Here is a 23161-nt window from a genome sequence, read left to right as displayed (position 1 = left end):
TATTAAACAAAATAACTGATTACGTAATTACTCAGCCCCTTCAAATCAGTATTTAGTAGACATACCTTTGGCAGCAATTACAACCTTGAGTCTGTGTGGACAAGACTGTTAACAGCTTTATACATCCGGACTCTGCAACTTTTCCCCATTCTTTTTTATAAAACTGCTCAAGCTCTGTCAGATTCCATGGGATCATGAGTGAACAGCCCTTTTCAAATCCAGCCACAAATTATCAGTTGGATTGTGGTCTGGACTCTGACTAGAGTTGGTTTTACTTTGTTGATTTTAAGCCATTCCTGAGTAGCTTTGACTTTATGCTTGGGGTCATTGTCTTGCTGGAAAACAGATCTCCCAAGTTGCAGTTCTCTTGCAGACTGCATCAGGTTTTCCTCCAGGATTTCCCTGTAATTTGCTGCATTCATTTCACCCTCTACCTTCACAAGCCTTCCTCGGCCTGCTGCAGTGAAGCAACCCCGTCATCGTGCTTCATGATAGAGATGGTGTGTTTTTGATGATGTGCAGTGTTTAGCTTGATGGCCAAAAAGCTCAATTTTGGTTTCATCTGACCATAGCACCTTCTTCCAGCTAACTTCAGAGCCTCCCACATGCCTTCTGGCAAACTCTAGCCAAGATTTCATGTGAGTTTTTATTCAACAGTGGCTTTCTCTTTGCCACTCTCCCATAAAGTTGCAACTGGCGAAGCACCCTGGCAACAGTTGTTGAATGCACAGTCTCTCCCATCTCAGCTACTGAGGATTGTAGCTCCTCCAGTTGTCATAGGTCTTTTGGTGGCCTCCACCACTAGTCCCCTTATTGCACGGTCACTCAGTTTTTGAGGTTGGGCTCCTCTAGGCAGATTTATAGCTGTGCCACATTCTTTCCATTTCTTGATTAACTTAACTGTACTCCAAGGGATATACAGTGATTCAGAAATTTTCTTGGATCCATCTCCTGACTTGTGCCTTTACAATAACCTTTTTGTGGAGTTACTTGGAGAGTTCTTTTGTCTTTATGGTGTACTTTTTGCCAGGGTACTGACTCACCAACAGTTGGACCTTCCAGATGCAAGTGTATTTTTACTACAATCAATTGAAACACTTTAACTGCACACAGGTCAGAATCAGAATCAGGTTTATTATCACCAGCATTGTGTGAACTCGATCTCTATTTAACTAATTATATGATTTCTAAAACCAATTGGCTGCACCAGTGATGATTTGGTGTGTCATCGGGGTGAATTAATTTGTATTTTATAATTGGAATTAATTTAGATCACTTTGTAGAGTTCTGTTTTCACTTTGATATGAAAGAGTCTCTCTGTTGAACGATATCAAAAAAGCCAAATTACATCCACTGTGATTCAGTGTTGTAAAACAACAAAACATAAACTTCCGGGGGCGGGAATACTTTTAATAAGCAACGTCAGATTGCAGGCACATATAAGTTATCAGTGAAATGTATTGAAGGAGTTTGTGTGTGTGGGTACAGCTTCAATGCATGGTACATATAGAGTCGTAGAACACTACAGCACAGAAAGAGGCCCTCGGGTCATCTAGTCCTGATAAAGGGTCTCCAACATGCCAACTGCTTATTTGTTTCCATAAATGGTGCCTGGTCTGCTGAGCTTCTCCAGCACTTTGTTTGTGTTGCTCAGTGGAAAAAGCTGGCTTAACCTTCATCAAATCTCCCCTCATTCTTCTGTGCTCTAGAGAATGAAGTCCTAACCTATTGAACCTTTCCCTATAACTCAGGTCCTCAAGTCCTGGCAACATCCTTATCAATTTTCTCTGCACTCTTTCAATCTTATTTACATCTTTCCTGTTGTTAGGTGACCAGAACTGCACGTAATACTCCAAATTAGGTCTCACCAATATCTTGTACAGCTTCAACATAACACCCTAACTCCTGTATTCAATCTTCGATTTATGAAGGCCAATATGCCAAAAGCTTTCTTTACAACCCAATCTACATGTAACACCTCTTTCAAAGAATTATGGTTCTGCATTTCCAGATCTCTCTGTTCTATCACACTCCTCAGTGCCTTACGGTCTAAATTAGACACTGTTCTCTGTGTCAATCTTGCCCTGGTTTGTCCTCCCAAAGAGAAATACCCCACATTTGTCTGTATAAAATTCCATCTACTATTTACACCCCATTTTTCTGGCTGGTCCAGATGTACAGTACGTACATACGAGTTGTTCAGTGAAGGGAAATGAAAAATTCCACAGAACAATGAGGTCGAAATGTCACATGCCTTTGCTAACAGATGAGGATCACTATTAAAAATATCCTTACATCTGCCAATGCTTTCCTCTAGTGATATTTCTGAGCTTCTGATGCTACAGACCCTGCAAAGCAATATGGCCCTTACATTATTATACTCCATCTTCTCAGTCCTGAAGAAGGTTCTTGGCCTGAATCATCAACTGTTTATTAATTTCCATAGATGTTGCCTGACCACATCCTTGATCCCTCCAGCAAAAGGAAACAGACCGCTGCACCCCTCATCATTTCATTTCCTCCTATCAAGTGTTCCCTCAGCTTTAATTTCTTAAAATAAAACATTAACCATATAACAATCACAGCACGGAAACAGGCCATTCCAGCCCTCCTAGTCCGTGCCGAACTCTTAATCTCACCTAGTCCCACCTACCCGCACTCAGCCCATAACCCTCCACTCCTTTCCTGTCCATATACCTATCCAATTTTACCTTAAATGACTCAACTGAACTGGCCTCTACTACTTCTACAGGAAGCTCATTCCACACAGCTATCACTCTATGAGTAAAGAAATACCCCCTCGTGTTTCCCTTAAACTTTTGCCCCCTAACTCTCAAATCATGTCCTCTCGTTTGAATCTCCCCTACTCTCAATGGAAACAGCCTATTCACGTCAACTCTATCTATCCCTCTCAACATTTTAAATACCTCGATCAAATTCCCCCCTCAACCTTCTACGCTCCAATGAATAGAGACCTAACTTGTTCAACCTTTCTCTGTAACTTAAGTGCTGAAACCCAGGTAACATCCTAGTAAATCGTCTCTGCACTCTCTCTAATTTATTGATATCTTTCCTATAATTCGGTGACCAGAACTGTACACAATATTCCAAATTTGGCCTTACCAATGCCTTGTACAATTTTAACATTACATCCCAACTTCTGTACTCAATGCTCTGATTTATAAAGGCCAGCGTTCCAAAAGCCTTCTTCACCACCCTATCTACATGAGACTCCACCTTCAGGGAACTATGCACTGTTATTCCTAGATCTCTCTGTTCCACTGCATTCCTCAATGCCCTACCATTTACCCTGTATGTTCTATTTGGATTATTCCTGCCAAAATGTAGAACCTCACACTTCTCAGCATTGTTATGCTTTCTCTTATCTGTCCTGGTAATGATAGTCCTTTATCACAGGAATGTTTTCCTGAACTTCTCTAGTGCCTTTTCATTGTCTCTATAATCTGGCAATCTGAATTGAACACAATATTCTATTTGAATTTTTTAAAATTGACATTCCGTGTGGAATAAGCCCTGCTGGCCCTTCAAGCTGTGCTGCCCAGCACCCCCCGATTTAACCCTAGCCTAATCACATAACAATTTCTGATGGCCGATTAACTTACCAACCGGCACCTCTTTGAATTGTAGGAGGAAACTGGAGCACCCAAAGGAAACCTGGAGAAATTTGTACCAGTGTTTCATCAAGATTCAGAATAACCTACCCATTTTTACATTCTGTGCATTTGTTGATAAAACTCAGAATTAAGAATGTCTTATCAACTACTGTCAAGTAGGCCCATCACTTTCATTGATTTGTGTACACAAATACACACAGATCTCAATACTGCATGCCTTTTAGAACAGCTGTTCTGTTATCTCTCTTTATCTGTCCTCCCAAAATGCATCAATGCACATTTGTCTACATTAAATTTCATCAGCCATGATTTGCATTTACAATCCATCATCATATCTGTTTAGTTCGCCAAAACACCACCAAAACTTGAGTCATCTTTACATTCAGAAATTGTGGTTTGCGTCCACAAGTCTAAAGCTCATTCATGTAGATTTAAAAAAATACCACCAATCCCTGGGGAATCCCACTAATTCAGCTTTCTCCAGTTGAAGACAACAGTTTGCCACAGCAACAACCACAAAATGTTAGAGGAACTCAGCAGGTCAGGCAGCATCTATGGAGAGGAATAAACAGTCGATGTTTTGGGTCAAGACCTTACGTTAGGACTAGAAAGGAAGGGTGGGGAAGTTGGGAGGGGAGGGCACAGGGGAAAAGAGCCAGAATAAGGATGCCAGCATATGGGCAATTTCTTCTTACACTTACCTCAGTTGAATCTTGTCTGGGCCTGGTAATGCAATGAGCTCTCCAGGCCTGTGGGGGGAGCCAAAGACTGTTTTTAAGATTATTTAATGAGCTAATTGTTGCTTAACTTGTATTTTAATTGTTTAACCTTGTGAAATTATTTTGATAGACTCTGGGCTTCCGGGTCACCTGTACTATTTAAGCGGATGATCCTTTTGCTTATCACAGGGTCCTAGTTTTGGAGTATGTTTCATATCGCAGTGTCGCTCAGTTGAGCCACCAACATTCTGTTGGAATTCCAATGTATAAACTCTGTTTGCCGTCTCTACATGGAATCCATCTTTCCTCTGCACTTGGGTTTCATCATTACCAGTGTACACCATGGCAAGTGAAGTACATACTTGGAGTTCCGCCAATTTTTCTAATAGCCCAAAAGGTAGTCGAAAAGTTGGCTGGATTCCAAGTAGGTACAACATTTAATGGATAACTATATTGTTATAATTAATGTATCTAGTATCACAATTATCTCCCCCTTCACTACAACTTTAGAACCTCTCGTCACTTTATGAAATTCTGCCAATGATACTTGTGTCGTCAGCAAATTTATTGAGAGCATTTGAGCAGTGCCTAGCCACACGGTCATGGGTGTAAAGACATTAGAGCAGTGGGCTTCATTATCAGCGAGGAGGAGATGTTATTTCCGATCTGTGCAGACTGTGGTCTTCCAGGGAGGAAGTTAAGGATCCAGTTGCAGAGGGAGGTACGGATCTCCAGGATTTGGAGGTTTGGGAGTTTGGTGCCTAAAGATACTAAAATCCACACTGATTTTCTTACATAACTGAAATTGAAATATCGCTCCCTACACACTGCCAATGACTAGCTGTGTACCAAATACACATGGCTAATGTCCAGTCCTTCCAAAGCTGTTTGGGATTTCGATAAATTACTTTGCAGAGATCACCAATAAACATATCTGGCACACAACTCTATATAGCCCAGTCGCTCCAATCTTTCAACATATGACAGGCATGCCATCCCGGGAATTAACCTCGTGAACCTACGCTGCACTCCCTCAATAGCAAGAATGTCCTTCCTCGAATTTGGAGACCAAAACTGAACACAATACTCCAGGTGTGGTCTCACCAGGGCCCTGTACAACTGCAGAAGGACCTCCTTGCTCCTATACTCAACTCCCCTTGTTATGAAGGCCAACATGCCATTAGCTTTCTTCACTGATTGCTGTACCTGCATGCTTACTTTCAGTGACTGATGAACAAGGACATCTAGATCTCGTTGTACTTCCCCTTTTCCTAACTTGACACCATTCAGATAGTAATCTGCCTTCCTGTTCTTGCCACCAAGGTGGATAACCTCACATTTATCCACATTAAACTGCATCTGCCATGCATCTGCCCATTCACCCAACCTGTCCAAATCACCCTGCATTCTCCTAACATCCTCCTCATATTTCACACTACTACCCAGCTTTGTGTCATCTGCAAATTTGCTAATGTTACTTTTAATCCCTTTATCTAAATCATTAATGTATATTGTAAATAGCTGCGGTCCCAGCACCGAGCCTTGCGGTACCCCACTAGTCACTGCCTGCCATTCTGAAAAGGACCCGTTAATCCCTACTCTTTGTTTCCTGTCAGCCAACCAATTTTCTATCCATGTGAGTACCCTACCCCCAATACCATGTGCTTTAATTTTGCCCACTAATCTCCTATGTGGGACCTTATCAAAGGCTTTCTGAAAGTCCAGGTACACTACATCCACTGGCTCTCCCTTGTCCATTTTCATAGTTACATCCTCAAACAATTCCAGAAGATTAGTCAAGCATGATTTCCTCTTCATAAATCCATGCTGACTCGGACAGATCCTGTTACTACTATCCAAATGTGCCGTTATTTCATCTTTTATAATTGACTCCAGCATCTTCCCCACCACCGATGTCAGGCTAACTGGTCTATAATTCCCTGTTTTCTCTCTCCCTCCTTTCTTAAAGAGTGGGATAACATTAGCTACCCTCCAATCCTCAGGAACTGATCCTGAATCTATAGAACATTGAAAAATGATTACCAATGCTTCCACGATTTCTAGAGCCACCTCCTTAAGTACCCTGGGATGCAGACTATCAGGACCTGGGGATTTATCGGCCTTTAGTCCCATCAGTCTACCTAACACCATTTTCTGCCTGATGTGAATTTCCTTCAGTTCCTCCATTACCCTAGGTCCTCTGGCCACTGTTACATCTGGGAGATTGTCTGTGTCCTCCTTAGTGAAGACAGATCCAAAGTACCTGTTCAACTCGTCTGCCATTTCCTTGTTCCCCACAATAAATTCACCCATTTCTGCCTTTAAGGGCCCAACTTTGGTCTTAACTAAATTTTTCCTCTTCACATACCTAAAGAAACTTATACTATCCTCCTTTATATTCTTGGCTAGCTTACCTTCGTACCTCATCTTTTCTCCCCGTCTTGCCTTTTTAGTAATCTTCTGTTGCTCTTTAAATTTTTCCCAATCCTCTGGCTTCCCGCTCATCTTTGCTATGTTATACTTCTTCTCTTTTATTTTTATACTGTCCTTGACTTCCCTTGTCAGCCACAGTCGCCCCCTACTCCCTTTAGAATCTTTCTTCCTCTTTGGAATGAACTGATCCTGCACCTTCTGTATTATTCCCAGAAATACCTGCCATTGTTGTTCTGCTGTCATCCCTGCGAGGGTATCCTTCCAGTCAACTCTAGCCTGCTCCTCCCTCATGGCTCCGTAATCCCCTTTGTTCAACTGTAATACTGACATTTCAGATTTTCCCTTCTCCCTCTCAAATTGTAGATTAAAACTTATCATATTATGGTCACTACCTCCTAATGGCTCCTTTACCCTTATCAAATCCGGTTCATTACACAACACTAGATCCAGAATTGCCTTCTTCCTGGTAGGTTCCAGTACAAGCTGCTCTAAGAATCCATCTCGGAGGCACTCCACAAACTCCCTTTCTTGGGGTCCAGTACCAAACTGATTTTCCAAGTCTACCTGCATGTTGAAATCCCCCATTACAACCATAGTATTACCTTTGCGACATGCTAACTCTAGCTCTTGATTCAACTTGCACCCTATATCCAGGCTACTATTTGGGGGCCTGTAGATAACTCCCATTAGGGTCTTTTTGCCCTTACAATTTCTCAGTTCTATCCATACTGACTCTGCATCTCCTGATTCTAAGTCACCCCTCGCAAGGGACTGAATTTCATTCCTCACCAGCAGAGCCACCCCCTCTGACCACCTATCTGTCCTTTCGATAGGATGTATATTCTTGAATATTCATTTTCCACCCCTGGTCCTCTTGCAGCCATGTCTCTGTTATTCCTACAACATCATACTTACCAACTTCCAACTGAGCTTCAAGCTCATCCACTTTATTCCTTTATTCTGAATTTCAAGCTGTCTTCCTACTTCCAGCCTACAGCCAGAGGCCAAAGTGTAAGGTACCAAAGGTAAGGACAAAGAGGTGATTGTAGGACATAGAGAAGTGGCTACGGGATTGAGTCAGTGGACTGAGTCATGTTCAGGAACTTAGAGGATCTGAAGGAATACACTTCAGTTATCAGAGACTTTATGAAGACCCTTGTGGATGAGTATGTACCCACATAAATCATAGTCTTCGTTAACCTGGACAAGCCACAATTTACTGTGGTCTAGGTCAGTGGCGTTCAGGTCTGCTGGCCAAGGAAAGTACAAGAGGTCCAGGTGCAATCTCTGGAAAGCTATCTCACATGCAAAGTGGCAATTCCAGACCAAACCTGAATTACTGAATCACAGAAGGATGTCTGACAGTTGTGGCAGGGCTTGAATGCTATCACCTCCTTCAAAGAAAAGCAAAGTCAGATATGTGACCCAAGTTTTCACTCCCAGATGAGCTAAATGCCTTTTATGGAGGCACTTTCAAAAACTCCCACAGGTCTGACAACCCTGTGGTTTCATAGCCTCAGGTTTCGGGGGAATAGATTTAGGATGGAGATGAGGAGGAACTGCTTTTCCCAGAGTGGTTTATCTGTGGAATTCTCTGCCCAATGAAGCAGTGGAGGCTACCTCAGTAGATATTTTAAGACAAGGTTGTATAGGTTTTTGCAGAGTAGGGGAATTAGGGGTTATCTCTGAGGCCAACGTGAGAGCATCCTTCAGGAGGGTGAACCCACAGAAAGCATCTGTCCCTATGTTGTGTCTGGCCGAATACTGAAAACCTGTGCTAAGAACAGACTGTGGTTTTTGTTGACATCTTTAACCTCTTCCTTCAGCAGTCTGAATTACTCATCTGCTTCAAACAGGCTTCAGTCATACTGGTGCCCAGGCAGAACGTGGTAACCTGCCTCATTAACTATCATTAGTAGTGCTTACATCCTCTGAGATGAAGTGCTTTGAAAGGTTGCTCATGAAATATATCAACTCCAGCCTGTGGAGCGACTTCGATCCACTCCATTTTGCCTACCGTCACAACAGGTCAACAGCAGATGCCATTTCATTGGCTCTTCACTCAGCCCTGGAACATCAGGACAGTGAAGATGTATACATCAGGATACTCTTCATTGACTAAAGCTCAGCATTCAACACTATCACCCCCTCAAAATTAACCAATAAGCTCCGAGAACTAGGCTTCAATACCACCATGTGGAACTGGAGCATCAATTTCCTCTCTCGCAGACCCAGTCAGTTCGGATATGCAACATCCCCTCCATAATTACCATCAGCATAGGTGCACCACAAGGCCATGTGCTTAGCCCCCTGCTCTACTTGTTTTAAACTTATGACTGTGAGGCTAAGTACAGCTCCAATGTCATATTTCAATTTGCAGACGACACCACTATCATTCACCCAATGAGCGGTAGTGACTGATCAGCATGTAGGAGAGAGACGGTCTTGTGCCACAACAACAATCGCTCACTCAATGTCAGCAAAACCAAAGAGCTGATTATTGACTACAGAAGGAGGAAACTCGAGGACCATGAGCCAGCCCTCGTCAGGCAATTATAAGTGGAGAGGGTCAGCAACTTAAGATTCTTTGGCATTATCAGTTCAAGGGAACTGCTCTAGGTCCAGCACTGATGTGCCATTATAAAGTTAGGCAGCGCTTCAACTTTCTTTGACGGTTGCAAAGATTCAGCATGTCATCTAAAACTTTGACAAACTTTTATAGATACACGATGCTGACCGGCTGCATCACAGCCTGATATGGAAACACCAAAGCCCTTGAAGCAGGGCCATATACAAGGGCATGTCTTTGCTTCTACCCTGACCGAGAGAAAACTTCAAACTCAGGCCTGAATTTGCAATAATCAGCAAATGAAAAAGTTGTTGTTTGATTGTTGCTGCTTTACTTTGAAGAACGTCAAATCTATTTAATAACAATGGCTTGATTAGACCCATATGGGTTAAGCTGAACACATTTTTTAAATGTCGTTTTACACACTGGCTGGATGTCAAATTGGTTAGCTGTGTCATGTGTATGACCATCATTCATGTTCCTGTAGCTTGGAAATCAGAGAAGAAATGTCACCATATCAGGGCCCATCTGGTCTTGCCTCAGGCTTTGTGAATCGCCATACAGAGAAGCAGATGAAGAGATTAGCTGCAGAGAAAAACATTTGATTTAATAAGGATTACTTTTATTATTTAAATCAGAAGTGATGTGGAAGGAAGCCATGTGGCCCATTGGTCTAAGGTAGCTCCATCATTGTAATTGGTTTATTATTGCCACATTCACTGAGACGATGATACAGTTTAGTGCATTTTCATCCGGATTGCAACTGAAAGATAATGTGGTAAACTGGATCCACAGACCACTCCCACTCCGACATGTCTGTCCACGGCCTCCTCTACCGTCAAGATGAGGCCACACGCAGGTCAATGGAGCAATACCTTATCTCCCGCCTAGGTAGCCTCCTACCTGCCGGCATGAACATTCAACTCACAGACCTCCGTTGATACCCCTGCCCCCCACCCTTACCCCATCCCTACCTATAATTTTAGTCTGGTTCTCTATCTCTCTCTTTTCCCCCTCACTATAATCTCCCCCCAGCCCTACCTTTCTTTCTCCTTTATTTCCCATAATTCTCCACCTTCCTCCTAGTCCATTTCCCTCCAGCCTATCACTTCCCAGCTCTCTACTTCATCTCTCCCCCCACTTCTTATCCCCCCTCGACAATCCCATGTTACTTCACTCCTGATGAAGGGTTTCGGCCCGAAACGTCATCACTACTTCCTCCCATAGATGCTGTCTGGCCTGCTGAGTTCTGCCAGCATTTTGTGTTCTTATAGCACAATATAGGCCTTTCGGCCCACAAAGCTGTGCTGAACATGACCTTACCTTAGAACTACATAGGCTTACCCATAGCCCTCTATTTTTCTAAGCCTCATGTACCTATCCAGGAGTCTCTTAAAAGACCTTATCATTTCCACCTCCACCACCGCCACCAGCAGCCCATCCCACGCACTCACCACTCTCCGCATAAAAACACAGCCCTAACATCTCCTCTGTACCTACTTCCAAGCACCTTAAAACCGTGCCTTCTCGTGCTAGCCTTTTCAGCCTTGGGAAAAAGCCTCTGACTATTCACATGATCAATGCCTCTCATTACCTTATACAACTCTATCAGGTCACCTCTCATCCTCTGTCGCTCCAAGGAGAAAAGGCTGTGTTCACTCAACCTGTTCTCATAAGGCATGCTTCCCAATCCAGGCAACATCCTTGTAAATCTCCTCTGCACCCTTTCTATGGTTTTCACATCCTTCCTGTAGTGAGGCGACCAGAACTGAGCACAGTACTCTAAGTGGGGTCTGACCAGGGTCCTATATAGCTGCAACATTACCTCTCAGCTCCTAAACTCAATCCCACGGTCGCTGAAGGCCAATGCACTGTGATTAATGAATGCAGTTTTAAGCAGTACTTTCAGTTTAACTCCTGAATGTCAAATATTGACCAATATTCTACTGTGCTTAAAAAAAAGTCTGCGAGATTAGTAAGGGGAAGAGTGGCTTCGTAAACTTAGGTCAAAAAATTCAAGAAACAGATCATGTAAAAGCTCATGAGCACAAAATGCAGGTCAGGCAACATCTACTGAAATGAATAAACAGTCAAATTTTCAGGCCATGACGCTTCTTCAGGACTTGAAAGGAAGGGGAGGAGATGCCAGAATAAAAAGCTGGGGGGGGGGCAGTAAGGAAAGAAAGCTAGAAGGTGATAGGTGAAGTTAGGTGAGTGGGAACGGTAAAGGGCTGGAAAAGGAATCTGACAGGAGAGGAGAGCAGACCATGGAAGATGGGAAAAAGGAGGGGCACCAGGGAAAGTGATAGGTAGGTGAGCAGGAGAGGCAAGAGGCAAATGTAGAGAATGGGGGGGGGGAATAAACTACTAAAAAAAGTATAACCACTATTTTCCTTATAATTGCATCAATATGTTGGGCCCAGTATAATCTTCATGTTGATACCTAGGAATTTGAAACTACTCACCCTTTCCATTGCTGTTCCCATGACTTGCCCTTCCTGAAGTACACAATCACTCACTGAGTGCAAGGTTGTTGTTGTGTCACCACTCAACTTTCTGATCTACAATGGCATGCAAAAGTTTGGGCACCCCTGGTCAAAACTTCTGTTACCGTGAATAGTTAAGTGAGTAGAAGATGAACTGATCTCCAAAAGTCATAAAGTTAAAGATGAAAGATTCTTTTCAACATTTTAAGCAAGATTAGTGTATTATTTTTGTTTTGTACAATTTTATAGGGGGAAAAAAGGAAAGGAGCACCATGTAAAACTTTGGGCACCCCAAGAGATTTGAGCTCTCAGATAACTTTTGCCAAGGTCTCAGGGCTATGGTTGATCACAGTCATCGTCAGGAAAGGCCAGGTGATGCAAATTTCAAAGCTTTGTAAGCTGATTCCTCAAACCTTGTCCCAACAATCAGCAGCCATGGGCTCCTCTAAGCAACTGCCTAGCGCTCCGAAAATTAAAATAAATGGTGCCCACAAAGCAGGAGAAGGCTATAAAAAGATAGCAAAGCGTTTTCAGGTAGCTGTTTCCACAGCTGATAATGTAAGTAAGAAATGGCAGTTAACAGGAACGGTGGAGGTCAAGTTGAGGTCTGGAAGACCAAGAAAACTTTCCGAGAGAACTGCTTGTAGGATTGCTAGAAAGGCAAATCAAAACCCCCGTTTGACTGTAAAACACCTTCAGGAAGGTTTAGCAGACTCTGGAGTGGGGGTGCACTGTTCTACTGTGTAGCAACACCTGCACAAGTATGACCTTCATGGAAGAGTCATCAGAAGAAAACCTTTCCTGCGTCCTCACCACAAAATTCAGCATCAGAAGTTTGTAAAGGAACATCTAAACAAGCCTGATGCCTTTTGGAAACAAGTCCTGTGGACAGATGAAGTTAAAATAGAACTTTTCGGTCGCATCGAGCAAAGGTAAGTTTGGAGAAAAAAGGGTGCAGAATTTCATGGGAAGAACACCTCTCCAACTGTTAAGCACAGGGGTGGATTGATCATGCTTTGGGCTTGTGTTGCAGCCAGTGGCACGGGGAACATTTCACTGGTAGAGGGAAGAATGAATTCAATTAAATACCAGCAAATTCTGGAAGCAAACATCGCACCATCTGTTTAAAAAAAAAGCTGAAGATGAAAAGAGGATGGCTTCTACAACAGGATAATGATCCTCAACACACCTCAAAATCTACAATGGACTACCTCAAGAGGCGCAACTGAAGGTTTGGCCATGGCCCTCACAGTCCCCCAACCTAAACATCATCGAAAATCTGTGGTAGACCTCAAAAGAGCAGTGCATGCAAGATGGCCCAAGAATCTCTCAGAACTAGGAGCCTTTTGCAAGGAAGAATGGGTGAAAATCTTCCAAACAAGAATTGAAAGACTCTTCGCTAGCTTCAGAAAGCGTTTACAAGCTGTGATACTTGCCAAAGGGGATGTTACTAAGTACTGACCATGCAGGGTGCCCAAACTTTTGCTTTCGGCCCTTTTCCTTTTTTGTTATTTTGAAACTGTAAAAGATGGAAGTAAAAAAGTAATCTTGACTAAAATTTTAAAGAAATGTGTCATCTTTAACTTTATGCCTTTTGGAAATCAGGTCATCTTTTACTCGTTTAGCTATTCACAGTAACAGAAATTTTGACCAGGGGTGCCCAAACTTCTGTATGCCGCTGTATCTCATTCCTCTATGCTTCGTCACCATCTGTAATTCTGCCAACAATAGTTGTCATTGGAAAATAGATGGCATTTGAGCTGCGGTTTGAGCTACACAATCACGAGTGTAGAGCAGTCAGCTAAGCACACATTCTTAATGTGTGCTAGTGTTGATAGTCAGCGACAGAGATGTTGCTTCCATCCGCACTGGCTGTGGTCTCCCGATGAGCGAGTCAAGGATCCATTTGCAGAGGGAGGTACAGAGGCCCCTGTCTTGGAGCTTGTTGATTAGTACTATTGGTAATTCCTCCAAGACAGCAGCAGAAAGTGGCAACTCTTTGCATGCTGCTCCAGAGGAAATCAAATATTCCTGGTTAGGACAAGAACAGCTGAAATCAAATGCAGCTTGGTTGAAGGTCCTCCCTCCAGATAGTTTTCTTCAGTTTCGCGGTGAGAACCATGTCCACTTTGCCACCGAAGGGAAGTAACCAGGTTTGACAGTAGGCTCAGATGAACTTTTTGATTGTGTATATAAAACTGACAATGTCATTTGTGAAAAACTCCAAGTCTTATTCTTTATTATTATGTAGTATTATCAATTAAATAGGGTAGCTGGTATTCCAAAACACTGAAGCGGCAGCTGAAGTAATTGGAGCCTATAAAATAACAGAAAAAAAAGAATCACGCACAAGTAGAATCTGGCCTTGTATTTTAGATCAGCAGCAATGCTTTTCCAATGCATTAATACAATGTTATGTTGAAGTACTAATTTGTTAAATGAAGAAATTACAACAGCTCACTTTCAATTTCACTTCTGGCCCCAGTTTGCTGAATATTAGCTCACAGTTTATCTAGACTTGCATAACTGCCGCCACAAGAATTTGTTCCTAATGTCCATATACAAATGATCAGTTTGTTCAGCTCGTGAAAAATACCTGTAAGAGGTTTCTAACAGGTAATCTGCTCAGTGTATTTTTCAATACTATCTTTTTCCTTTCTCCTTAGATTATTTGCACATAATAAAATTACAATCGAGGTATCATTCCCTTAAGTATCACGAGTGGATTGTTTCATTGCCTGAGAACAATTGTTTCCATAGGTACGTATTTCAAGCTTATCATAGGCAACATGCTAATCATTCTTTTTTCATTGATGCTCTTTTCATATCTACTTCTGTGAATGCTCTTGATATAAAGTCAGCTGGTTTTCCATAAAGCCCCGTGCCATTCTGGATGCATTGCATTGAAAAATGATCTCTTAGGATTATAATGTTTGGGATGTGATGTTAAGCCTTTTTCAGTGCTCCTTCTTGGGATTTTCCAAGAAATTCTGTGCCTGTCCTTGAATGTCTTCACCATTTCTGATGGATGAGGGAATGATTTACTCCAGCCATGAGCAACTCCTAACAAACATTAGATCCCTGTCACATTTGTAAATGTTGGCATCTCCAAACCTGTGTTAACCCTTACATACCGATCATATTCTGTACCTTCACAGTATGGTCCGGGTCAGTTCTGACCCAGCCCAAGAATCCCCTCATAACAAGTGTCTATACCAAATTTTGAACCACAGATCTATTTAGAATGTATAAATAGCCTATCTGACATTAATAAATGGGTGATTAATCCTTAATTAATGTTTCAGAGAGCAGGGAGAGTATTTTTTAGGTTTTACACCACTCGTTTATGAAGAAAAAACATCTACTATCACACAATATCGTGTCCTATTTTACCTAAGACATGAAAACATAACAGTCATAATGATTTAAATATATTTTACTGAAACTGAAAATGGCAAGAACATTCTGGAACTGTGGGGTTTATTAAATAACCATTTATAACCATTACAACCATCCAACACTGTCCTCAGTGCTATATCATTAAAAAAATCCTCATAACTACTTTCTAATTATAACTATTAATTCAACATTAATTAACATTTAACCAACAAACAAAACAAAAAAAGTTGCTATTTGCAAACTAGTCTTCGCATTCAGAGCAGTGGTCGGAAACCTTGCGTGCGTGGCCCTTGTATATGTGTTTCCCACATCTGCAAAAAGTTGTCCCTGTTTTGCAGCCCTTTTTTGCAGAGCACAAGTTGCATCTCCTTCTCTTCTGTCCCCTCGTGTTGGCTTCTCGTGGGACTTGTTGATCAGATCGCTGCACTGCCCTTACCAGAGCTGCTGAGGCTGCTGTGCGGGGAAGGTGGAGTCGCCTTCGCATAAAAGGGTCTTTCCAAGTTCCTCCAAAAAGAACCTCCTGCAGTTCCTCTTGCTCGCCCTCCAGGTAGGGTTCAGCTCACCCCATTTGACAAAGGCATTTTAGGTCGTTATGTCAATGATGTTATGGAATATGGTGAGAGGACAGCGGTCTGTTCTCCTCTTGCAGCTGTATGTGCTCGTTACTTTGTCAAGGTTGTCCACTCCTCCTCTGTTGGTACTGTAGTCAAGGATGATGGCTGGTTTTCTCTCCTCCTGAACAGTGACCTCTGCAACCTTATGTAATGTGCTCATAAGGATGAGATTCTTGTTCTTATTTTGCATTTACGAGACAACTGTGGTGTCACAGGTGAAAGCAAACAGAAGACAAAACGTCTCTCCCCCTTGCTGCAGTCAGAGCAGGTGGCAGCTCAGGCTTGTTCCGCCTCATGGTGCCCACCATTGTGATTTTCTTCTTCAGGAGCACCTGACCAAGATATGAGATGTGAAGAAGTTGTCACAGGTCACATTGTGTCCTCGTAGCCCTTCTGTCATCTCTAACACAATGCGCATGCCTTGTTTTCTCTCCGGGGCTCCCCAGCTGGCTTCCCAGTATATACTTGCATATTCCAAGCAGAACTGAAACGTGCATCACAGGCTGCCCATAACTTTATTCCATATTTTCCTGGCTTGTTAGGCATGTACTGGCGGAAAGGACAGCGACCAGCAAAAATCATTTGATATCACAACCAATAGCATGTGTATATTGAAGCAGTGATTAACTAGTCCAACAATAAAAGGGCAGGCATTTATTACCTCTGAATGGAACTAGTCTTTCATCCACTGTGACCTCAGGACCAGGGCTGTACACGAGAGGCGGCCGTTCCATCTACTTGTCCCAGACATCCCTGATTGCTGCCAGTTTGTCAGTGACACGCCACTCAGGTCCTGTCTCACGGTTGTCAATCTGAGCACCGCCGATGTTATGGAACATTTCCAGGTACATGGTGGCACAAAAAGTTGGTTTTTCCATCTCAGCATTCCAAAGACTAGAAGCAGCCTCCCCTCGGGACCTATACACACCAGCCAGTATTAGAAGCCCCATGTAGGCACGTAGGTCCGTCACATCCATTTTTGACCGTACCGTTTAATCCCCTCCATGTTTGTCATTTCAATGACAATTTTTTCAATGGCTGGAGGGAGGAAGAGCTGGGAAGTTGATAAAATGTCGGGTGCATGGGAAGTAGCCGGTCTTGTGGGTCCTGGAGTCATTCGAGTGACATTTCCCGCTGCCATCCTGCCTGTAACCTGATATGGAAGTGAGGACCAACTGATTGTGTTATCCTCGGACATAAATGTCTCCCTTGCTGCCTGGCCCTCTCTCTGAGAGTCATCGTCATCTGAGGGGCTGTAATCAGAGTTTTCCTCCGTGTTGTCCTCCAGTTCTGACACTTCTTCCTCCAAATCACTGTCTGCTTGCTCATCTTGGAAGACGAGATCAATGACCTGGTGGACACTAAGTCCTTCTGTCATAACCTCAGTCACTGAAATGGCAGCTCAGGTCCCTGTATAGTCTTATGACCCCCCCCCCCCCACCACATCACAACCCCTCTTTTGATCTGTTGGTTAGCTGGGCGCTTGTGCTGGCAGGTGCAGATCTCGCGACAGTGTCAAGGCACCTATGACCTCTGTCATGAGAGACCATTTGACCCTGAACGGCCTCAATGCACGAACATTTGTAGCACCTGTACAAAAATATTATTACCTTAGGAAAAGTCATCAAATTTCGGCTAAAAAAAATGGCAGTCCCGGCATCTGTTTCGCAGCTGCGGGCATCAATAGATACGGGTCAAATTTGACCCAGAACAGACTCAATGTACAAAAATTTGTAGCACCTGTACAAAAATACAAATTTTTTAAATGTTTTCATTTTTGCGCATTTTGGGTCACTTTAGGAATAGTCATCAAATTTTGGCTAAAAAAAATGGCATTTAGAGTGCTTTTTCCTGCTGTCAAATATCAAAACGGGTCAAATTTGACCCGAACAGTATGTATGGGTTAACTCTGGCTGCATCAGCATCGTCCTTTGATCCACAGCAATAAGTCCAAATAAATAACTTTTACTCATGAACTTTCATTGCATCCTTATTCAGAACAAGCCTATAAAAATCCATTTAGATGTTCATCATGGTTTTGAAATGATCTTCCAGCTTTCCTCCAAAGTCTACAGGCTTAAGTTCATGGGCACCGATTACCATTCCCTTAAGTTCTTCCACTAACTCAAAGAATTGAATCAGGTGAGCTTATTTGAAAGGAAAAGCGTGAATGGAAAGTGGGATGCTTTTAAGTGTGTGATAACAAATGTACAGCAGGAAGTGTGAAGGGTAAACCTGGTGCATTTAGGGAACTTTGGCAGATAACGCATATTTCAGTTGATATAAAGTAGGAAACACACATTGGGTTTGGAGGTCAGGGAGGAGTGAATCTCTTGATGACCATAAGATAAAGAATACATTTAAGAGGGAAATACCCAGGAACATTCTTTGACTTTGTAGGTTGCTAGAAAGAAAATTGAAGAGGGTCTTGTGGAGATATTTGCTTCATCCTTAGCCCCTGGTGAAAGAGTGGAAGGTGACCAATGTTGTTCTGTTCTTTAAAAATGAATCCTTTTATGATAGTAACCTCACTGTTTGCTGGAGAAATTGTGGAAGTCAAAATGCAAATCATTATCATATTTTTGGGACTGTCCTGTTATCAAAAACTATTAGAGGGGGATACACAATGCCCTACAAGACATCTTCAAATATGAAATACCCTTAGAGAGTAAGACCATATATTTTGGATATATACCTCAAGAATGGTTGAAAAGAGATCAATATTTAATGAATATACTGTTGGTGGCTGGTAAAAAGACTCTTACTGGGAAATGGTTATCACAGGAGAGCCCAACTTTAAATACATGAATGGAAATTACAATGGACATTTACAAAATGGAGAAGATAACAGCATCTGTTAATCATAAGCTGGAACAATTTGATTCATACTGGGAAAAATGGTTTAACTACATAATGCCTCATAGGCCTGATTTTATTCTCACAAATCAATGAATATGTTGTAAAAAAAAACAATTTCCTTTTGCTTGTTTTTTTCTTTCCACTCTTTTCTATAAGTTTATTCCTCAGATAAATACTTTGTGGAAATTTGTGATATATATGATATATATGTACAATGTCTGAAATACATCTTATGGAAATGTTTGATGATGAACTTCTATAAAAAAATAAATTACAAAAAAAGTGATAGCAAGGACAAAGCTAGGAAACACCAGGCCAGTCAGCTTAATGGTGAAGTTACTGAGGGTGGTGGGGGGGGGGGAGGCAGAATTCTGAGGGCCAGACTCGACCAACATTTGGATAGACAGACTTTGATTAGGAGGAGTCCATATGGTTTTGTGCATGAGAAGTCATACTCAAAGAACCATTTAGAGTTGTTTGAAGAGGCATCCTAAAAGACGGATGAGTGCAGGCAGTGGATGCTGTCTTATTGAATCAGTTCCCTCTCATATGGAGCCTAGTGACTAGTGGTATGCCGTAGGGATCAGTATTAGGAATTTTATTTACAGTGCCTATAAAAAGTATTCACCCCCTTGGAAGTTTTCATGTTTATAACATTGAATCACATTGAATCTAATTTGGCTCTTTTGGCACTGATCAACAGAAAAATACTTTCATGTCAAAGTGAAAGCAGATCTCTACAAAGTTAATTAAATTAATTACACATACAAACACAAAATAATTGATTGCATAAGTCTTCACCCCCTTTAGTATGACACAGCAAATCAGCACTGGCACAGCTAATTGGTTTTAGAAGTCATATAATTAGTTAAATGGAGATCAAAGTGTTTCAATTGATTGTAGTAAAAATACACCCATAACTGGAAGGTTCAACTGCTGATGAGTCAACATCTTGGCAAAAGCTACGCCATGAAGAAAAAAAAACAGTCCCAAGTAATCCAGAAAAGGTTATTGAGATACACCAGTCAGGAGATGGATACAAGAAAATTTCCAAGTCATTGAATATTACTTGGAGTAAGCCAAGTCGGTTATCAAGAAGCGGAAAGAATATGGCACAGTTGTAACCCAGTCTACAGCATCTTCAAAAACTGAATGACTGTGTCGGGAACTTGATGGAGTGGGTCACGCTCTTCGACACAGGGACAAATCTGCCAGCCTCAGTGGGAAACTTTGAAAGGTAGCAACTCGAAGAGCAGAGAGTACTGTGTTAGGAACCCACGGCAAGACTTGGGATCCCCATCGAAGCCCTCGGGGATTGGGCAGGTTAGGCGACCTTTCGACACCTTCTGGCCCAGTCGTGGATGTTGTTGATTGCCCGGCTCCGTGGATCTCCAGAGGGTTTTGACCGACGCGGCCAGCTCATGGAACGTTCCTTCATGTCCACCAACTGTGGCACCTTGCTGTTCTGGAGCGAATCTAAAGTCCGTTCTTCCTATCCGTTCTTCACCCTGCTTAACTGGACGGGGGCCAGGGTGGAGGGGGAGAGACGGGGGACACTATGAACATACTTGTTCAGATAGGGCGGGCAAGTCCAAGAACCGTCCAGCAAAGGGAGAGTCTGTGACGGTCCCGAAGTTATCTCCTAATTCTACGACCTCTGGGGTACATGTGCCCTCTTTATTGGTCGGGGGAGACAAGGAACCGGGCCTTCGGTCATTTATAGACTCCGGCTCCGCGAGTAATTTTTTAAAATCTGGAGATGGCGCGACAGAGGGGAGACCCAATCTCAAGGTTAGATCATCCCTTGATAGCTTCCGCTCTTGGTGGTGGACCACTTGAGCCAGGGAAAGTACATCACGCTTCAGAGCCCCTTCCCTTCCGGATAGGGGATCATTCGCAGTCAAATGTAAACGAGAAAAGACCAAACAGTAACACACAAAAAACCACCTGAAGTGCAACAATACAGATAATTATAATTACTAAAATGTAGACAGAGAGAAAAAAACAACAGCAAAAAACTCAGCCCGCAGGAATATTCTACCGACAACCCGAGGTCGTGGCGCTTCCCCACCCAGTCCACCCCAAGGTAGAGGCTTTTTTGAAACTCAAAATACTGACATTTCCTTCTTATCATTTCACAGTTCAGTTTCGGCGTGGCCTAATGTGAAAGGATTTAGGGGAAGGTGGGTGTGTGGAGATCAGGGGCGTATCTACATCATGCATTGTATCTACGGCAAGCACTGAAATTGTGCCCCTGTCCAAACATCTGACACCCATCTTTTTAGATAACTTTACCATAATATCAGCTCAAAAATACAAGTTAATCTTTTAATTAACAGAATATGCCACTACATGGAAATTATAATTGCACCTTCCTTGCTTTCACTGAAGCAAATTGGTCGATGATGTGATCAAAGTCAATTTTTTCAGTTTCTTCTCTTTCTACACTCAGCAGAGCAAGAGCACAGAGTCTGCCTTTGACCCATGACTGGAGATACCCCTATTCCCACTGAAGCTGGAGGGAAACCTCGTTCAGTTCTTCTGTTCCCTTCAACTCCCCAGCAAATAGTATCTTTTAAATAATCAAACAAATGTAGATGCTATGAATCTGAAATAAAGAAAACGAACTCGCTGGAGCAACCAGCGGGTCAGGCAATATATGTGGAAAGCAGAAACGTTTCGAGCGCGGGAACCCTTCCTCAGAATCGCTCTGATGGAGGATTTCAGACCTGTTGAGCAGTTCCAGCATTTCTGTTTAAATTCCATCTCTTAGTACTTCGTAACTCTTTCCTCCCACTCTGGACTGCCTCCTGGAGAAATTCTTCATCTTCCGTTGAAAGCTGTCACTCACCTCACCGATCATTATCGCAGTTTCCTCTTGTTGCTCAGAGTTTGTCCTGCCAACACTCCCTTCGTGACAGCTCCATTTCAAACCCTTCCTCTTTCTATTTCGCCCAGAACCGAGATGTTTTCGTTAGGCTGCTACAACCTCTAATACATTTGCTCTCAATTCTGAATAAGTAATCACAGATCAGTCAATATGATTTGGTATCAAAAGTATTCAAGACAGCTGAACCTGTTTTTTCTACTAGTTGCGTCAGGTAAGGGTAGACAATTGCGGTTAATTGTTGTACTTTAATTGTACGGAGTAAATTTAATTTTTACAATGATATAAAACGAGTGAAATCTGTACAGCCCGTAAAGTTGCAATCCTTTGCTTTCCTTCCCTTATGGGTGGCTGCTGTTCCGATGTTGACTGTTTAATACCAAATATAAAAATTTAGCCAGATAATCATTGTAAAAACACTTGGGAAAGAAGGATAATTCAACGCGGTTTTCTGACTGTACACTTGTAATTGAATGTACTGAAACACATCGGTTGTATCGTTGATAGTTAGGATTTAACCGTTTACGGTATCAAACGCTGTACACTATTTACATAAAATACCGAGTTTGAACACTTGCGCGTATGAATAAGCTCTACAAAAAACTACTCCGAACAGGCGATTCCTTGTGATTGCAATTTGTGCTTGTCAGCGTGAATAATTAGAAAATGTCTATTTATAATACTCTTTGGTCTTGCAGACCTCTCATTTCTAGTTTGAAAAAAATGTCATTATATTTTTCGTTATGAATTATGATACATTCTCTGAGGGAAGTAAAGTAAACCTTTCTCAAATAATGCCGAAAATTTAGAAGCAGTGTGATAGGTTGTGCCAGGCTTGAATATTAGCCACATTATCACAGCGGATCGGCAATTCATCCCGCAGAGTGGAACTGCTCTTTATATAACAGTTCATCAAAAACTTACTTATGTATATTTCAGAGATCTGGTTTATCAAATACACTCAAAACATTTACTCTTTTTTTTTTTAAAAACAAAACCCGCAGGAGGATTTCCTACAGCAAGTAACGAAAATGTGGAGACTGTTTACAGTGAACTTGGGAAATCAGCATTTTTAAAATCTCGAGATCTAACTTCCCTCAAAGCAACTGAGATCCGATGGGAGAAAGGAAACATAAATGTTGCACGGTACAAAGGCGACCCCAAGGTGTATACAAGTTTTCAGGGAAAGGTAGAAGTCTTCCCAAACGGCACCCTGAAACTTAACACCACAACAGAAAGTGATGAAGCAACATACAGATACGAAATGTTTGATCAGTCGGGAGTCAAACAGTATGAGCACACATTGAAATTGTTTTTGCTTGGTAAGTTTATAGTCTTACAATTTCTTTTAAGACATGATCAGAGTTTCTTGGAGTCCCAAAGCATTATTTGTAGCATAGTTGTAACACTATGTTGTAACTACATGATTTGTAACATTAGCATATTAAGCTATTTTTTTCATTAACGACTCTATGCTCATACCTAAGGGGGACATGTTTGGTGTCTCAAGACTTGAAGGGAGTGTATAATGACCTGGGTCTATCTAAGCCAAATTAGTAG

At 42.1% G+C, this 23161-nt stretch overlaps 1 protein-coding gene across 1 annotated transcript in view; it reads left to right on the top strand.

Moving 5' to 3' along the window:
- Positions 1-21606: 21606 nt before the first annotated feature.
- The window catches only part of LOC140727738 (T-cell surface antigen CD2-like), a 28824-nt gene continuing 27269 nt past the window's right edge, over positions 21607-23161 (top strand). The window contains exons 1-2 of the mRNA XM_073045442.1: positions 21607-21815; positions 22606-22923. Of these exons, the coding sequence (XP_072901543.1) occupies positions 21755-21815; positions 22606-22923 (379 nt within the window). The 5' untranslated portion in view covers positions 21607-21754. The remainder of the gene's footprint in view (positions 21816-22605; positions 22924-23161) is intronic.

This window comes from Hemitrygon akajei, chromosome 5 (assembly GCF_048418815.1).
Source record: "Hemitrygon akajei chromosome 5, sHemAka1.3, whole genome shotgun sequence".
NCBI classification, from domain to species: Eukaryota; Metazoa; Chordata; class Chondrichthyes; order Myliobatiformes; family Dasyatidae; genus Hemitrygon; species Hemitrygon akajei.
This window is presented reverse-complemented; position numbering and strand designations above follow the sequence as displayed.